The 19581-nt window shown below is 43.5% G+C and overlaps 1 protein-coding gene across 2 annotated transcripts in view; it reads left to right on the forward strand.

The window, feature by feature from the left end:
• The first annotated feature begins 10619 nt into the window (after positions 1-10619).
• Positions 10620-19581, forward strand: part of Fam149a (family with sequence similarity 149, member A) — a 59232-nt gene continuing 50270 nt past the window's right edge. The window contains exon 1 of one of the 2 annotated variants that reach the window (NM_001427705.1): positions 10620-11703. In NM_001427705.1, the coding sequence (NP_001414634.1) occupies positions 11078-11703 (626 nt within the window). In that variant the 5' untranslated portion in view covers positions 10620-11077. The remainder of the gene's footprint in view (positions 11704-19581) is intronic. The other variant, XM_063275519.1, reaches the window with a different exon arrangement.

Raw genomic sequence — 19581 nt, forward strand, 5'->3', positions numbered from 1 at the left:
TGCACATGTCAGTTTTCTTCACTGGCCATTAGTTCAGGAAGGGCTTTGGTCTGTTTCCTGACAGTGAGACTTATATGGACATTAGCTTAACAAACTTCTGGCAAGTATTTTGCTCCTCAAAATATACATTGAACTAAACCTTCCTTGTACCGTCAGTGTAGCTGTTTAGGAAAAGATGGGTGGTTTCCTAACACCCAGACAGTATGCAACAAAAAGGAGAGAAAGGTCATGGGTCTCTGATGATGTTGATAGCTTACTTCAACAATCCCAGAAACAGCAAAAGATGGTTTCTGTTCTGTGAGCAACCTAAGCGTCATGCTGCTCAGATTGGGTAAGTAAGGCTTTCTTTATGACAAGGAACTCAGCACAACTGGATTGCTTGCCACTCTGGTCCTTTGTCCTCTCTGCTGTCTGCGCCTATGCCGCCAGTGTGTGAATATCGGGCGTAGATCTGCAGGGTTGAAAGAAAACACGTACATGGGTCACTCGTTTTCAGCGAGTGCCACTAAGGCTTTACTGGGATCTCCTTATATACCCGAGGCAAAAGCTGTGGAAAAACAACAAGGCAGGTAAAAATCCCCAACCAGGAAAACAGGGAAAATCTATGTGGTGAAAGTTCCGGCGGAATCAGGGGCATAAACAACTTCTTAACAACAACAAGAAGGAAGGCTCAGTGGGGAGGAAGGGTGCCATGGAAAATCCCAGCCCCAAATCAGGGGCTAAGAGCAGCTGCCAAGGGTGTAAACAATTTCTTACTATATCAGGCTAAAAGGCTCAGCAAAGGGGGAGGGAAACACCAAGATAGGGCCCAACACTCTGCTACATTGTATCTACTTTGACACCCAGTATGTATTGTTATGATGCACAAATAACTTTTATCTGAATGTAGCCTGAATGTAGCTTGTTGATGATAGGAAACCTTTTCTTCCTATTTTAATATTTTCCTTTTAGAAGAACAAATTTAATCATATATTAAGCAAATTATCCCAGGGTCTTGTGAAAGCTTGCATTCGTTGTGCTTTCAAGGAAAATAAATAGACACACCCATCGAAAGCATTCAAATTGTGCAACATTGAATGAACTTAGAAGTGAAAGTAGCTATAATTTCTTTATAGCTCTTTGCCTCCAATTAATCAATGTCACCTGGTGTCACAAAAAGAAAAGTCAGCTCAATAAAAGCTGGGAGCTTTTTTTTTTTTTTTTAAACCTTTTAGGCTCTGTTTAGGGATCTCTACTCTCTAAAAAAAATGTAACTCCCACAAGATGTCCCTGTTTGAAACAGGTAGGTATTTAATTCATCAAGAAGTTAGTTATTCTTTTGCTGTTTGTTTTTGATCAAATGTTATGTTTTTGACCAAGACATAAAATTTGTTCATAGCATCATTATAATTCCCTAATATTTTCTTGATATCATAACTAAATGTCAGAGGAAAAATAAGATTTTTTCCTAACAGGCTGTCTAAAATTAGTATAGTCCCAGCACATACATTATTTATTTTCAATGCATTAGTCTAGAAATAATGGCCAGAGCATCATGGTCCATCACCTAAGGCTCATGTCATGAAAACTGCATGCTGCTGGTAATTAAGGATTAGCCTGGTAACATCTCACATGAGTCTAAAGAGCTGTTGATGGATGAACAATGGCTATAAAAGACCCAGTGTCTTCCTTAGAAGGGTTTATTATGCTTGCAATTATAGATCATTTTTCCAAAGCAGTACCTGCAGAAACAAAAGGATCAATCACTCATCCACTGTCCCTAGTGTATGAGGCTAGCTTTTCAGAAAGCCATATCCATTAGTTAACTGGCAGTTGGACTTCCTTCTCGGCCATCTCCCGTTCTGTCGCTTTCTCTACGTATTAAAGACAGTTGCTATCATCATTGTTTAAAGCTAATATAGCCACTGAATGATTTTCTAAAATCACAAGTAAAATACTTTGATGGTGAGGGACTCCTCTCCACTTAATACCCTGTTTCCTAGGGTTATCATAACAAATTATCACATCAAGATGGCTTCACGTAGCACACTTCTGCAGGCTACAAATCCTACACTGGGTATCAGCAGAGCTGCGATCCCTTGGAAACCTGCAAGTCAGGATTTTTCTCTTCCTTTACCACCTGGATAGTAGTTTTCAGACTGTGGTGCTCCACATATCTGTCACCACAGAGGTTAGGGTGTTTTTCCCTATGTCACTGTTCTTGAAACCTTTTCTCCCTCAGAGTATACTGCCCTATTGGCTTAGGATCTATGCAAATGACCTCATCTGTACTTGATTATACTATGGTCCCATCACCTAGATTTTTCGTCATATGGTTTCAGTTGAGGTCAACTATGATCCAAAAATATTACTGTAGGAATTATATGAGTCTGTGTATGTGTGCCTGTATATGTGTGTGTGTTTGTCTGTATATATACATATATACATGTATATATATATATATATATATATATATATATATATATATATATAGATAGATAGTAGATAGATAGATGATAGGTAAATAGATGATAGATAGTAGGTAAATAGATGGTAGATAGATAGATAGATAGTATTGAAAGACCCCCAAACTTGGGGAGACTCTCACTCCAGTCATGGGTTGGGGTACCCCCAGGAAACACGAGTAGCCGGTCTTGATGTAATCAGCAAGAGGCAGTTTTATTTACGAGATCTCGGGCTGACACGTATCCCACACAGGAGATTGAGTCAAGCCCCGAGCCTCTCTAGGCAGGAGCTTATATAGGGAAAACCAGGGGGTTCGTGTGGATACACATAATTGGCTAATACAAAGGGTGCACAGTTACTTTTGGCACGGAGTTACATCAACAAAGCATACGTGTAATCTAGCATCTCAGCAATGTGGACAGGGCAACTCATCTCACTGCAGCAGGGGGATGACCCATCCTCAGGGAGTGAAGGAAGGGGAGGGGGTGGCTCCAGATGGCCAGTGTCCTTGGGAGCTGATAGTCGGGCCGGTAAGCCCTATCTCAAATTCTCTCAGGCATGTCTGGACTTTGTTTGAGACTAACTTTTTGAAATTTAACTCTTCATTCCCCTCTACTTGTTGTGAGTAGTTCTAATCTTAGAACTACATGGAGAGCTCAGCTTCATCTGGCATAACAGCTTGGTACTGTTGTCTTAACATGAGGACGTGTACAGCACTAATCCGCTCCCTGACAAAAGCTAAAAGGCAATTAATGATGTAGGGCCCAAAAGTGAGCAAAAGGAGGAGGATAATCAAGGGACCAGCTAAGGCTGACAGCAGGGTGGTAAGCCATGGGGACCTATCGAACCAGCTTTGAAACCAGTTATCAGTGGTTTCTCATTCTCGTTGTCTCTTATTCAACCTCTCTCTAAGTTTAGCCATAGAATCTTTAATGGTCCCGGAGTGATCGAGGTAAAAACAACATTCTTCCCTCAAAGCAGCACATTGCCCTCTTTCTTTAAGGAATATCAGGTCTAATCTTCTCCTATTTTGAAGGACTACCTCTGAGAGGGAGGTTAGGTATTCTTGGAGGTCAGCTAAAAAGTCTTTAGGATTCCAATCTGAACACTATCTAAACCTATACAACAAGGTCATGACTATCTTAGAACTTTTAAACTTATGGTCCCTGAGGCACAGTCCCAAGAAGTGTTAGGAGTATTAACATATGTAATGTTACATCATTTGTAATAGAAATCAAGCCTATCTCTATATTTTTCTCGATGGAACCCAGGGCAACCATGAAATTCTTGTTTCTAAAGCACAGTCCTCAAGTGAGCATTATAACAACCTCCCAGTCACTTATCTGATGTGTAAGTCTAGGGAGCTTTTTGAAGATCTGAGTGTCCCTCTAGGTCCCAGCTCTCAGCCTCAACAGCTAGTATGCGGCTGGTGAGGGCTGAGAATTGACAGCTGTCAGGGTGGTCAGCAGCACCAGGTACAGTCCTTTCCAGTGAGGCTCGAGTGTCTGGGCTCCGTGTCATTGTATGTAGCTACAGTCTCTGACCTGGAACGGATGAGATGTCTCAGGGGTCCCCGGGGCATAGGCTGCTGCCAGCTGTGAGCAGATTTCTTTCTGTATCACCTGTAGGTCTTTTAGCCTGACTCATAAATCATTATTACTATGACATGTTGGTTCAGTAACATCATCTAATACAGTCAGAGGATCTGAGGCCCCATATAAGATCTCAAAGGGGGTAAAGCTGAATCTGGAAGGGGTATTTCTTGCTCTGAAGAGAGCAAGAGGGAAGGAGGGCCACCCAATCTACGCCAGTCTCCATGGTCAATTTAATTTGGTCAGGGTCTCTTTTAGAGTTTTATTTATTTACTCTACCTGTCCTGAACTTTGAGGTCTGTAAATAGAATGTAATTTCCAATCGACCTCTAAATACTTGGCCACACCCTGGCTTACCTTGGCAACGAAAGTAGGGCCATTGTCTGACCAGATTACCTTGGGCATTCCAAATAGGGGGAAAGATTTCTTCCAGTATCTTCTTGATGATTGTAGAGGCCGTCTCTTGTATGGTGAGGAAAGTTTTTGTCTATTCCTGAAAAGGTGTCTACAAGCACTAGGAGATACTTGTGATCATATTTTCCTGGTTTTATCTCAGTAAAGTTTACTTCGACTTTTTACTAAACTCTCTAGGTCTCTTTGTCCTGTTTTCTTGCTAAGCATTTATGTACTGACATACCTTTCTCTGAGGAATATAGTTTTCCCTCAAGTGTGTCATTGTCTTTTTTTTTTTTTCGTTTAAGCAATTTGGGCCTTTTCTTCTGTTGTACATTTTAAGTGAGGCCATCCCTTAGTCCAATCCCAGTTCCCAGTGGCTGTCTCTTGTAGGCCTGTAACCAGGATAGGCTCCTGCATAGCCATTTTCCGAGCCACTTTATCTGCTTTGTTACTGTCCCATGCCGCTGAATCTCTTCCTTCTGATATCCTGAGCAATGAATAGTACTCACAGTTGTTGGCTTCACCAGGGCATCCAAGAGATGGTAAAGGCATCTGCAGCGCTGATGTGCTGGGGGGTAGAAGTTCAGCCATCCCATATGACATTGTGTTGTCCACCATGGCAGCACCCACTTATCTCTGACCTTCATGAAGAGAACTGTTCCCGTCTGTGGACAAGGTCCTCAGCTTTCAGCAGGGGTCAATCAGCCAGTTGCAGAGGTCTTTCCTCCACCCATGGGCTTCTGCCAGTGCTTGACACTTGTGCTGTGGTGGCTCCAGGTCAGGATTGGGCAGCGAGGTGACCAGATTGCCCCCAACAGGTGGAGAATCTAGTCCATGTCAGCTGATCAGTGATCCCATCCTCTGGGACATTTCATTTAAAGGCAAAACATCAGCCACTCTACCACAGTTTAAGTCCTGGATTGGGTGATAATTGTCAGAGCCCGGCTGGCAGGAATGATGTGTTCCAGGGAGAACGGCACTAAGCCACACACACATCTCCCAGCATCAGGTTCTGGTGCACTGAGACAGGTCTTAAGCTCCACATACACAGTCTGTAGATATGCATACACATGGCCTCATCCAGCCATTTTAGCCCTCGCAAGCCATTTTGGAGAGCAATTTTCTCATGAGCAAGGGATAGGGGCAGTCAGGGATGACCATGAACTAGTGGGTGGGTTACCCGGCCCATGCCAAGGTCCACTGTTCTTCAGGCAGTCCATAAGTATTGTTCGTTGCCAGTAGCCCCCTGTACTCAAGGTCTTTGGATATTGGCCCACTGGGGGGGGGGGGATAGGAGCACAGAGCATTGGGTTCCTGTATCCACACTTCCCTTCTATCTCTGTACATAGCCAGCACTCTAGGACCAAGAAGCTCTCCAGTGGCCCCTCTTGTTCTTTCTTGGGCAGTCCCTGACCCAGTGTCCTTTTTCTTCGTATTAGGCACACTGATCTTTAGCCAGGAATTCTCTTCTGTTGCCAGGTACTATCTTCCTAGGTTCCCTAACTACTGTGGCCAGTATATGTTCCTCTCTTGTCTCTTTTCTTCCCTAGCTTCCTGTTCTTTTTACCTTCTTTCCTCTTTCTCTTCCTCAGTCTCTCTGTCTGTATCTTCTTCTACAGCTATTAGTTGCTGTCCACTTTTGTGCACCGACCCTGAACCATATATCAACCTTATTTTCTCTGCAACTTACAACAACTCTCTCAGTGACGTAGCTTAACCCTTCAAGTTTCTGTAACTTTTTCTTTATATCTTTTTCTTACTTTAGCCAAATTGGTGGGGCGTTTTCTAGCCCCTCGGAGACCCACCCTTGGAGCCTGGCAGCAGACCCGGAGCACTCCCTACCTTCAGGGGTATTCAAGTCAACAGGCAGAAGTGAGGGCCTTCCATCTGTGTCTGGAACATTCTTTCTGTCCTCTAGTAGGATTCCGTCTTTCCTCAGTGGTAAAGAAGATCTGTAACAGTTACTAACAAGCATCTCAGATGGGATGGTGAGAAAACAAGAGAATCTTGAGAATAGAGGTCCACTGAAGAGGACAAATAGCATTTAGTCACACAGCTAAACCAGGAGGCCTTCTTGGGACAAAAAGGCCGTTGTAGAAATAAGTACAAGCTTTGTTCCTGTGAAACAGAAAGGCAAGCAGAGAGGCAGCTGATCTGTTATCGACTATCTCTCTGGACTTAGATTTTACTTAAGAAGTACCTCCCTTCAGTGCCAGCTCAGTGGCTCTGTCTCTCAATAAACCCAGCCTCTGAAGGACACTAGGCTTCTAGTAAGAACTAATAACAAAAGGATGGAGAGAGGGTTAGAACCTGGGTGTTCGATACTAAGTGGCTGACAAAAGAATTGTAACCAGTTCACCTGGGGCTATCAGGACTGTAGTAGTAGTCCTTCACCAAGCTGTCTCACTGGGTTAAAGGCCCATGGAAAAGAAAACATTAATCCTGACCTTAACCACAGCCAAAGCCTGAATTCTAAATTTTGACTGGCAAAACAAAGTTCTTCACAGTTTGTTGTAGATTCTTTGAAACTATTTTAGGGGCTTCTCTGCCCCCCAACCTGGGGCATTTTGACCACAGGGGCAGGAACTGGCTGCTGTGGGGATAGGATCAAAGGCACTCTCCATGTCAATGATGACTAACAGGGAAGGTTACTTAATGTTGGAGATCAACTCCTCTCTTGGAATAGGGCCAGCAGATAAAGCAGGCTCCCTTAAAGAACTTCTCTTAATGAACACTCTCCTTTTGTGAGCAAGTGTTGAAGGTCTGGCCACTGAAGGCAGCAACTGGAATTTTTTTTTTCAGGGCCAAAAGTCTCATAATACAACCATTAACTCTATGCTATCTTTTTGTTGTCAAAGCGTCAACCCCAGCCGGCCTCCTTACCTTGAAACTCCTCTTACGCTGACTTGGCCAGAGCTGCGCTGCTGCCCATGCGCAGCCTGTAGCTTGCTAGCAGGCCTGCATGCTTGCCACCCTCAGCCCCTACATTTTTCTACTCTGTGCTGTCCCTTCCTTAGAAGCTGTGAATGTTTAAGCAACAGGGAGAATTTTTCTTCAGGATCTAAGGTAAAGCTTTCAGGTTCTTGTTAATGCCTGTTTCAGACGGATCACTCGCTAACCGGGAGTCCTTCATACACAACGGTTAACAGCAGCTGGGCTGGACAATGGGAGTAAAGAGAGGGGCAGCTCTCCTTGGGGAGGAGGCTCAAGAGAGAAAGATAAAACTCCCCGGCAGAAAACAATTTCTCTCAAGCAAATTATTTTTAACTTTTAAGTTAAGCACCAAGAGGACCAAGTAAAACTCCTTGACAAACAAAGCAAACAGTTTCATGATTTCAAACACAGTTGTCAGTCCAAGATTTCAAACACAGTTGTCAGTCCAAGTCCAAAAACGAAACAAAAGCCAAAAAGACACTGGACAATACCACAGAAAACAAACCAGACAAACAAGACCAAGACAAAGCATCCTATAACCAATTTCCACAGATGCCTGGTACCTTCAGTACCTGGTCCAAACTGCAGCTTAACCTTAGCTGCTTCTGGGATACCAAACACAGAAACAGAATACAGACAACAGACACTAACACATCTAAGCACACTTGTCCGTGCCTATACTTAAATAGGCAGCCGAACGGGACCTCCAAAGTCAAGTCACAGTCAGATCTTTTCGACTGTCAGTTGCCAGGTTCTCCCGACAATATTCGGCTCTTGGAACGTCTCCCAGAGCTGGGGCGTTCCCACTTCTGCTATCTAAAAACAGAAAACAAAAAGAAAACGGCTATTCGGAGTAGGAACCCAGTACCTACTCACAGGCATCTGTCCGGGGCAGGGAAACCCATCCGCCCAAGTGCACTCAAAAACGGGGTGCACTCAAATACGGGGTGGGAAGCCCATCCACCCGAGCGCACTCAAATTAAACCTAGACCATGGCACAATATACAGTGCGTGATACACAACATACACACACACACACACACACACACACACACACACACACACACACACACACAGCAGCCGCTTTCAACACTCACACCAACGTACCTCCAAGAGGCATTCGAGTCTCCGGGGGTCACGCTCCTATCCTGGACGAGCCCCCAATGAAAGACCCCCAAACTTGGGGAGACTCTCGCTCCAGTCACGGGTTGGGGTACCCCCAGGAAACATGAGTAGCCGGTCTTGATGTAATCAGCAAGAGGCAGTTTTATTTACGAGATCTCGGGCTGACACGTATCCCACACAGGAGATTGAGTCAAGCCCCGAGCCTCTCTAGGCAGGAGCTTATATAGGGAAAACCGGGGGTTCGTGTGGATACACATAATTGGCTAATACAAAGGGTGCACAGTTACTTTTGGCACGGAGTTACATCAACAAAGCATACGTGTAATCTAGCATCTCAGCAATGTGGGCAGGGCAACTCATCTCACTGCAGCAGGGGGATGACCCATCCTCAGGGAGTGAAGGAAGGGGAGGGGGTGGCTCCAGGTGGCCAGTGTCCTTGGGAGCTGATAGTCGGGCCGGTAAGCCCTATCTCAAATTCTCTCAGGCATGTCTGGACTTTGTTTGAGACTAACTTTTTGAAATTTAACTCTTCAGTATAAGAACAAAGGACTGGCTGGTCACATAACATTTACAGCAAGCCTGAAGAGTTGTATGAAATATCTGAATACCCTAATGTATGTTTCATAGCTTGGGGACCACCTGGCAAGTTGTAGCACAGGGGAAATGACAAGAACATGGCAGGTGGTGGTTGGCCAATGGCATCTGCTTCTGGTAGCCTTTTATTGTTCTCCAGTTGGCACAGCTTTTCTGGTCTTCCTCCAGCACCTCTGTCTCTAGGGTCTACCACTGCTGACCTTGGTTTGTCTGGCACTCACTCTTTCTTCCCCTCATCCTGATCCTTACTTCCAAGCTTTAAATGTTGACAACTGCACACTTTTCCTATTCCAAGAATCTAATTAAGATGGAGGCTTACTGCTCTCTCCTCCCCTGCCTTTCCCCCTCTCTCCCCTCTCTCTGTGCAGATGTTCTGCTTTCTCCCAGCTGATGCTAACTGAAGTGGTGGTCACATGCTATACTGGTTTCACATGCTGTACTGGTTTCTAAGGGCTTATGCTGTCACAACGTGAGATAGATACATACCAGCTTTGCTTTGTTCCTTTTGTTCTACTTCAAGAAGAATGTATCTCCTTGCCTCTCACTGCTTAACTAGTCTTGAAACTCTACAAAGGTGCTTCTGACATGTTTATTAGCGGGGTTGGAAGCACTAAATAGATCATAGGCAGTTTTCAATATGATAAATAGAAAACGAGCAATCTATAGGAAAATGCAAAGTTTGATGTTCTTAAGATGTTACAGTTTGAGGGGTTGGGGATTTAGCTCAGAGGTAGAGCGCTTGCCTAGGAAGCGCAAGGCCCTGGGTTCGGTCCCCAGCTCTGAAAAAAAGAACCAAAAAAAAAAAAAAGATGTTACAGTTTGATAAGAAATACTCTCCCAGGTTCATGTGCTGATGTCTTGGTCTTCAGTCAGTAGTGTAAAGACCCCCTCATTTAAAGTGTCTTCAATATATCGCCATAGTTAACAACAAGCAGAGAAGCAAAGCTGACCAATGGGCATAAATGACAGTAGCTCAGAGCCCCATTTGAGAACTTGCCAAAGACTGAAGTATACAGAGGTCAAAGCTGTCAATGAATAAACCCCACCCATGTCTTTTGCAGCCCTCAACACTGACCTCACCCTGCGGCAGGCATTCACAGGCATACACTCCACCGTCATATTTATTTTATCAAATTAGGCGTAATCCCATTTGTTCCACATAATTATCTTGACCTCTTCAGTGATGGACAGAAAATAATCTCGGAGTAAAGGAAGTGGACCTCGTTTCAAGTATATTCCCTCAATTCACGTTCTGACTCACCCTTCCCATGGAGGACTGATCATGGGCATAGTATATTTGACCTTGTCAAGCTGAATGAGTTCCAGAACATTCTGGAACCGATGTGTATGCTTGCAGGGATTATGTTTAACGACCTAGCTCCTGGGCAGCCTGAAGCTGTAAGGATGATGGAGAAATTTGAAACTGTTTCTTTAAGGCAGGAGTCAAGGAGGGGAGCTGGTGTTTCTATTGTGGACACAGCCCAGCTACAGTCTGGAGTCCAATTAGCAGAGAGCTTAGCAGGGGTTTTGTTTAGCTTAGCAACCGCCTGTGCAGCCCCAGGGGCCAGCCAGAGAATCTCCAGGGAGTTTAGCCCATAATCTGTGCATCAAACACTAGTCTTCTTCTTGAGCTCTGTGCTCCTGGTCCCTTGGGCATCTTACTACACTGTGGGGCAGGAGACGTTTCTCTTTGCAGAGGCAAACCTGCCTCCCTCTGTTACCTTTTACAATTTCAGCAATCTGTGGGTCCACTGGAGAGGGCTTGTCAAATCTGTAAGGAGCTAAACGCTGAAAACAACAGGTTCCTAGAGGTGGAAAAAGACCTAGAAGCCTCGAGGAAGCCGTGTGCCAGGACCCCAGGACCCCCTGCTCGTCCCCAGGGTCACCTGATCCAGATTGTTGCAGGGGGCGGTGGATGGAGCCCTGCAGCCCAACACCTGGCGTCCTTGACCTCCTGGCAACAGTAACAGAAGCCTCTCCAGGACCAAGGCATGAAGGTCGCTGTGTTGGACCTGGGGTCTCTGTTTGCCAAGATCTTCAAGATCTCAACAGCGTCCCCGGCGGTCTCCAGCCACCCTGGAGGTGCAGCGGCCACAGGATCAGTGGACTCCGGAGCCAGCACATCACTTAGAGAGGCTGAGACCCTGACTTTGCTCCCATCTCTGCCTCCAGACACCGCAGCCTCACGGGAACCCTTCACCCCTGTTCACACTCCGCTCCCTGCCTCGCACCCCAGGAGTTCGGCAGCCACCCATAGGGTAGAAGCAGCAGGGTGTCCCGGATCTCTGCCCAGCAACTCAGGGGCATCCATAGCACTGCCCTTAGCCTTCTACAGCGGCTCTGTGTGCTCCTTGGCCTCAGGGGCTTTGCCCAGCTCAGGGGCTTTGCCCAGCTCAGGGGCTGTCTGGGCGACCCTGCCTTCCGTCACCATTCCCTTGGACAGCAACAGCAACGCAGCCTCAAGTCCACGGAACCCTCGCCAGCTGCCAGCTCCTGGAGATCCAGAGCCCAGTGTATGGATGGCCCCAGGTCCTGTCCCCAAAACTCTGTTTTTTACCTTGCCAGACATTGGCGAGGAATGGACCTCGGACAGCGACTCCCAGGATGACCCAGAAGGGTGAGTAGCAGTGGGCAATTTTGACCCCCACCCTTCTGCCTGCCACATATCTCTTCCCAGGTTCTCCGCCCACTCCCAGGCTTTCTGGTTGTTCCCAACATAGACTATGGGAAACTTTTTCTTAACATCCTCAGAGTAATCCTGTTGATCAGGGGAGAAGAGGAGGGGAGGGACAGGATTGTATGCTAGGTCTCTGCTACCAGAAGCACTGAACCCTAGGCGATGAGCAGAATTTTCACGAGACTTTTTTTCCAAGTGCCTTTCTCCGCGACAGAATGCACCAGGTGTCCAGGTAACCCACTCTGCAGTACAGCAGCATTGGTTAAGAAATGGCTGAGCGGCGCTTCCACAATTTCTGAGGATCAGATCCCAAGAGGAATGGGTTTCCTTTAGGTGACGCCTAGTTAATTTACATATGTATCACCTCATCTGTTACAAAGGAGACCTGTGGTGCTTAGGATTACTTTTCCCAGAGGTCTTGGGGTTCTGTCTTGGGGCCCTGTCTTGTGTTACTACAGAAACAGGGACTGACTTCACCAGAACAGACTGGGAATTGGAGGCCACTTTCCTCAGAGGATAAACACACACCCCTCGCTCCCCACACCACACCATACACCTACCCTTTGAAATCAACACATTATCCTTACCAAATAACTTGAGACTCTAAGTGACAGTGGATTCTACTTTTAACAAGAGCACATAGCTGTTTTTAAGTGTGTACGAATGTATTCGTCCTTTTGAATGCTGACAGAGGCATGGTGTTCACGGCGTGAGCGCGCAGTTTGAGGGAAGGGCCTGGCGTCTGTGCCAGTGCTGGGAGTTGCATAACAGTCAGTCAGATAAGGTTGATCATTTGAAATATTATGTTTGAAATTTGTTTGCCAATCAGTGACCTCCTGATAAGGAAAATCAACTGCACTTGAAAAGCTGCTCTAATTACCTAAGGAATCGGGCCTTTGTTATTAGCAACCGGCCCTTAACATTTATACAATTAATGTTTGATGAGCAAACGGATCTTCATGGCGGCCGAAGCTCTAGGCTTAGCACTTTTACTTAGCGAACTGACATTAGACCAGGCAGAGCAGCCAGGAAAGGAAGAGGCATTAACTGCCATCCTTGTGATACTAGTTTATGTTTGTAGTTTCCAAAACCCTTACGACAATTGCAGTTTAAGTAACTGTGCATTTGGTGCTGTTGGCAGAAGCTAAGCTGCTTAGCAAATGCACCCAATGTTACCCAGAAATTGAGTTTTAGTTGCTTTCAGAACTAAAGTTGCATCGAAGGTTGAGTTTTCCACACATCTTCCTGATGGCGTGTGCACCTACACTCTAGAGCTAAAGACAAAGGTACTGACACTGGCGGGCAGCAGACAATCCTGAGTAGATAATTTCCTTTGTGGGTACAAAATTGCTTCTTTCTTTTCCTCACACCCAATTCTCTTCTCATTAAAAAGTAGAGACAAAGAGAAGTAGCCCGAAGTCTTATGTATTTCTCCTTTATGCTGTTGGCAATATGGACTAAATAAACATTATCAGAAAATGAATTTAAATTATCTCCTTGCCAGCTCACCTGTTGGGTAGTACATTGCTCTTAGCCTGCTTGACTAATATTAAAAGTGCTCCTGTTGAAAGTGAACACTTAACTTTCAAGTGTCAATGGACGTGGGGAGAGGGGCGTGGTTAATGTGAGAATGGTGGGGGGCAGCAAGTGACTAGAGAGAATGTGAACATATATAAAAATGGAAACACATCCTTGAGAGACACAGATCCTATATTTAGGCCATAGCACTCAGTTATAGAAGAAAATCTGATAGAAAATTAGATAGATAGATAGATAACTAGGGAGAAAGGAAGTGAGAGAGACAGGAGAGAGAGAGAGAGAGAGAGAGAGAGAGAGAGAGAGAGAGAGAGAGAGAGAGAGGTAGAAGACAGGTGAGTAATAGACAGGAAGATAGGTAGATATACAGATAGATTGATAGAGATATAGAGATAGAAGATAGATAAACAGATGATAGGTATATATGATAGATAGGTGATAATAGATAGTAGAAGATAGATGATATAGATAAATGTATGATTGATAGATTAAATAGATGATAGATGATAAGTGGATAGATAGTGATAGATAGAGATAGATAATAGATAGATAGGTGATAAATGATAGATAGATAGATAGATAGATAGATAGATAGATAGATAGATAGATAGGACTACATTTGGGTGAAAGTGGGGGAAAATGAGTTTTCTTTCTTTGTCTTGTCTTGTACCCCTAGATATGTGTTCTAACACTTTTGATGTTTGACTTCCCTTCCCTATGTCTTTTCTCTCTGCACTGCACTCCCTTTGCCCCTCTTTCCACTAAGCCCTTCACTGCCTCATCCTGTAATTCTGGCTCCCTATAAAGGGCTTATCGATTTGCTCGGCGAATGAAAGGATCTTAGCAATTGATATGGTACATATGTTAGTATGTAACACAAGAAGAAAGTGTATCTTTTATGCTGGGATCAACCTTTAAAAATTTAAGGAGAATACAGAATGCTAGCCATTACCTGCCCTTTGCACAGTTCAGCACGTGTCCAGTCTCGCCCCACAATACTGTGACCCAGTTTCCTCTTATGTTCTTTGTTAGATTGCACTGTGATACTGATGGCGGTACGAAGGCACTCGGTAAAAGCACATTAAATCAATGAATAAAAACATTTTCCTCCTCATACGGTCCACTTCCATAATTGTCTCTCTTTAGGAATAATTGTTCTTGAGCCTTTTTCCTTTGGTTGTCTTGGTATTTTCTCAGAGTAAATAATGCGTTCTCCTGGGACATGCTGTTCCTTACAGGGATGAATCGTGAGCTCAGCTTGCAAGTGTTAAGTGGCTTTTGCATTCTCTTAGAGTCATATGACCATACCTTTCTTAAAAGTCCTAATCCCGGGCTAGAGACATAGTGAAGCCAGGAGTGTGCTTGCCACACACACCCGAGGAGTTCCATCCCCAGTGTCCATGGAAAGAAGGTTAGGAGTGGAGGCGTGTGTTTGTAATCTCAGCGCTGGGGAGGTGGACACAGGCCAATGCCTGGGCCTTGGTGATCAGGAGCCTAGATATATCAGTGAGCCCCCGGCCAGGTCAGATCCTGTCCCTAAAACAAAATGACTTTGCTTTGCATCAGTCAATTCACTTTCTCTTCTGTTAAACTAGAAATAACAATTCCCAGTCAAAGATATTGTAGGGGATAAAAGAGGCAACATATAAAAGTCCCTTTTTGTCAACACATGTATGCACATGCAAATGTATACATACACATGTGCACACATATACACCTGCACACACAAACACACATAAACACATATGTCCACACTTTCACACACACATACATATACACATCCAAGAACACACATACACATGTGCACATGCATTCACATATATATATATATATATATACACACACATATGCATGCCAATACATGAACACACAAAAACTTACATGATTTTCAACATTTAACATTTTCTTAAACATAAAACAATTTTCTCCTTACCACCTAAGCAGTAGCTGGTTTTAACTTTAAATTGTTATTTTAATTAAAATCTTTGTGATTGAGCTAGTGGTTAGTCTCCCACTATAGCTTTAAAGAGCAAGTTTAAGTTCTTTGTAACAGTCTCCATACACAGCACCTGGCTGTATTAAGTAAAAACAACCACATGGTGTGCAATCGGGATCCTGAGTTACATAGTGATAACGATTCTCCCAAGATTTTAGCACATATAGTGAAGTCAGATTGAGGCTGACCTAAATTCAATTCTATAGCATTTTTTTTTTAAAAAGAAGTCCTTACGGTATTAACAGCTATTCCCATCACTCAATTCACTTCCTCTTCCATTAAAGTGGGATTAATAGTCCCCAGTTAGAGATATTGTAGGGGTTAAAGGAGGCAGCATATGCTATTTAACGTCCTTGGCCGGTTATTCTTATTATTCCCAGCATCACTCTCTTCTTCCCACCTGTTGCGCATCCTAGCCCCCGTTGGCTTTGTCTCGCACCTGCCTTACCCTTTTTGACACCACTCCCATAGAAGCACTTCATAAACAGCCATTACTATTGCTTTAGAATGTTCAGGATCCCAAATATAGTATTTATCGTCCACAGCCTCCTTTGTACAGAGTAGAATAGCTATGATCTACAGTGAAAGTTAATGTGTCATTTTCCAGAGGTGAACCCCCAAACTGTACGTTACAAATACCTGTTCTGTATAAGCTCTACAGTGAGTTAGACTTTTGGAGTAGAGACAAATCTGCAAAGTTGTCAGAATAAGAAAAACATGAATCATTCAGCATAAATAGCATCACGTAGGCACACTCAGTAGAATGTGCTCGTTAAACACTGTGTGTGCTTTATTAAATAAGCAAATGAACACAATTAATAACATACTGAAAAGATCAGACTCTGCCAGTTGACTCTGCCAGAAGTAAAAGAAGTTCATGAGGGCGTGCTATTTTGTTTTGTTTTTGTTTTTGTCTTTTTAAAGCTAAATAAAGCCGGGGCAATGATTATATGTACTGAACTTAGAAAGCAACATCTTTGGCAATGAAAAAAAGTCACAAAAGCTTTCTCTATTGGTTTTGTTGAAGATAACTGGAAGGAAATAAAATACCCTTTCTGAACACAGACAAGTGTGCCTCTATACACACATATTCTTCCTAGAATTATTGCTTTCCTAAATTTGTAACTATAACTTTAGGAATTATTTTCAAACAATGTAGAACTTCTACACAGGGTTACTAAAATGAAGAGAAAACTACTCTGGAAGCTAACAGTTTACACCAGACTTCTAATATTAGTGACTGTATTTCAGGCATGATCACTAGGTATGTTCAATTACGACTATCCATGTGTGGTCTTAGAAAACCTTCCATTTGTCTGAGGACTCTTCAAAATCCAGAGAAGGAAAAAGTCTGTATTGAATAAGTCACTACCTACACACGAACACAATCATTTCATCGCTAAGTCAATGCCTCAAAACAAAGCAAAATATAATTTTGCTATATTAAGTACATTCTAAAGAAGTAGATGATATATCCCCAAGAAAAGATTTGCCTCTCTCAGATATTTGATGTGCTTACCAGTTTTAACGTTTCTGTCAGCATGGTGATTGATTGATGTAAGCAACCCTCAAATGCATACTGTACAAACATTAGAAATAGCAGTTAGGATTCCAGTGTCCACCACTTACCCGATGCTGTAGGGTTGCTTTCTATATGTTCCCAGGAGCTCTCAAGTACACAAGGCAGTACTTTATTCCCACTTACAGATGAGGAGACTGGATCTCAGAAAGTATAAGAAATTTTCTATTTCCATATAACTAATAAAAATGGAAGAGTCAATTCTAGATGTTCATGCATGCAGAAGCCCTCTCCCCACCACAACACACACACACACACACACACACACACACACACACACACACACACACACACTGGATTACTTCAGGTGGAAAAGACTCTACTTATCTGTACTTAAAAAGAAATGTATAATAATTTTTTTTGGAACAAACGGATTATAGTGAGGAAAAGGTCCTGGAAAACAAAAAGCCATTATAGCAATCTAAAAGGGACTTCTCAAAATAATGTTGCTATTAATGTCAATAAAGACATATGTAAGTAGCCTAGTTTTGAGCCTAGTTTTGTCCATGTTGAAGAGCGGATTAAATACCTGCCCTTGTACAGTCAGGCCCACTCCTGGTTCATTATATAACAGTTCTTTCTTTAGATTATGTACATATAACATGTAAGTGTTTATTATACTACCAAATCAGAGTGAACAAGCACTTTTTCTAGGGAAAACAAAAGAGAAGCTATTCGATATAGAACAGGCTGGGGAAAGGCTGTCTCGTGTGCTTGTGTTTTACAGGTGTCACTTAAAGAGGCAGTGGCATTACAATCAAATATTGAGGAACTGTACCCTGCCGGGCACCGATAGACATTTCTAAGAGAATATTTCTTTAACCTAATGTTTAATTTGGGGGATCATTTTTGACCATTGATCTCTAAAATAAATGAAACAGTTTTGAGGACCTAAAAAAATAATTCGAAAGTTTCAAATACGTCTTACCTAGTGATTTTAAAAGCAAATAACTTCTTTGTAATTATGTCTAATAAAACATTGTCAAAACCACATCGGACAAAATGAAGGTGTAAGAAATAATCAGTGAGGATAACGCCTAGGTTTTGGTGACTGCAAGTATACATCATGGCCATCGTAGCAGCAGCTTCTCGTGGGCAGACTGCGGTTAAAGTAAAGTATGTGCTCTTGCCGTTCTGTGCCTAGCAGTTATTTTCTGAGTTCTCTCCTATGGCTCCATTTAATTTCTACTTTGGTCCTTTCACCTTTGTCCTGACCGAGTGAGTGATGGAATTTAACCTTAGGCTTGAATGCATTTGCCTCCTTTACATGTCTGAGAACCAGACTCATGTACCCCCTAGACTTAGTATTGCTAAACTTTCTGTTAACTATGCCAACCAATACAGATCCAGCTCAGTGACTTTCACGAGACCCTGACCTCCCGGCTGGCACCGTATCTATATCTGCCCTGCCTACCTAGGAGATACAAATAACCATGGCTTGCTTTTCCTTCTTACTTTCATTAAATGCTTATTTAACGCCTTTGTGTTAAATGTGAAATTTTCTGACACGATACCTATAGCAGAAAGAAAGATGCCCTGAAGGAGTTTAAAATACAAACCTAGGGGTAACGAAACTATAGAATAAATTCAGAACACGAGCTACTTCAGGAGACTGCTCTCGGCTGTTCTTCCTTACAATGCTTTGTCTCGGGCCATGCATACCCTACTGGGCCTCTCACAGAGGAGAGCAGCTCAACCATCTTTAACACAGGGCAGTTACTTTTCTGTGGCTGGTGGAGGAAGCCTTGGAAACATGAGGTCAGCAAAGGGGAAGCTCTACCCTAGGTGGGATTCGAATACAGAGAGATAGCTTTCACACAGGAGGGAGACAAGAATGACTAGAGACCCTCTTAGGGAGCTACTGTCAGGTGGAAGCAAGATAGCCACACAAGGGACTCAGCACAGCACTGTTGTAATATAGGGCTTTAATACATGTCAGGTAATAACTGTTATTTTTATTGTTAATAGTTGAAGACAACTTCGAGAGACTTTTCCAACTGCTGTTACAGAGTTTCTGACAGAATCAGCGTAGGAGAAGGAAGCCCAGACCAAGATCAGACTATAACCCTCAGTGATACAGGTAGCCTATATCTGCTGGCTGTACCCTAAGTTCCAAACACTCCCCAGCCTCCCAAAATAGCACCATGATCTGGGGACCAAGAGCTCAAACACAAGAGCCTGTGAGGGCAAATCAGAGTCAAACCAGAGCAGACTTGAAGGCCTAGAATAACTAGATACTTAGACATAAAGACCAAGAAGTAATGTGGGATGAAGAAAGCGTCCAAAGAAACAACATAAAAGACCTGTATATTCTTAAATTCTTGTTGCTGGGCCAACAAGACAGCTCAGACCTCTAAGGATGCGTAGTTGCTGCCAAGACTGCTAATTTGATATTGCAAGTTGTCCAGAACTGCAAGTTGTCCTCTGGCTTCTACACCTCTGCCCAAACAAACAAACACGATTTTTCCCCCTAAAGTTTAAAGGATTCATTCACTGTGTTCTATAAACACCATATTTTCAACAGGACAAGATGATGGCCTTTTCTTTAGATCCCTGGAAAGCTGAAAACTGATGTTACAAAAATTCCAATCACGACATTTCTTGGGCCGCCTTGTCCTTTGAAATCTGGACTTTTGTTTTTCAGTAATCCTATTCGAATAGTTTCCACAAAGCAGAAGTCGTTCGCTGTTCCTGCCTTACCTTCCTA

Source organism: Rattus norvegicus, chromosome 16, assembly GCF_036323735.1.
Source record: "Rattus norvegicus strain BN/NHsdMcwi chromosome 16, GRCr8, whole genome shotgun sequence".
Classification (NCBI taxonomy): Eukaryota; Metazoa; Chordata; class Mammalia; order Rodentia; family Muridae; genus Rattus; species Rattus norvegicus.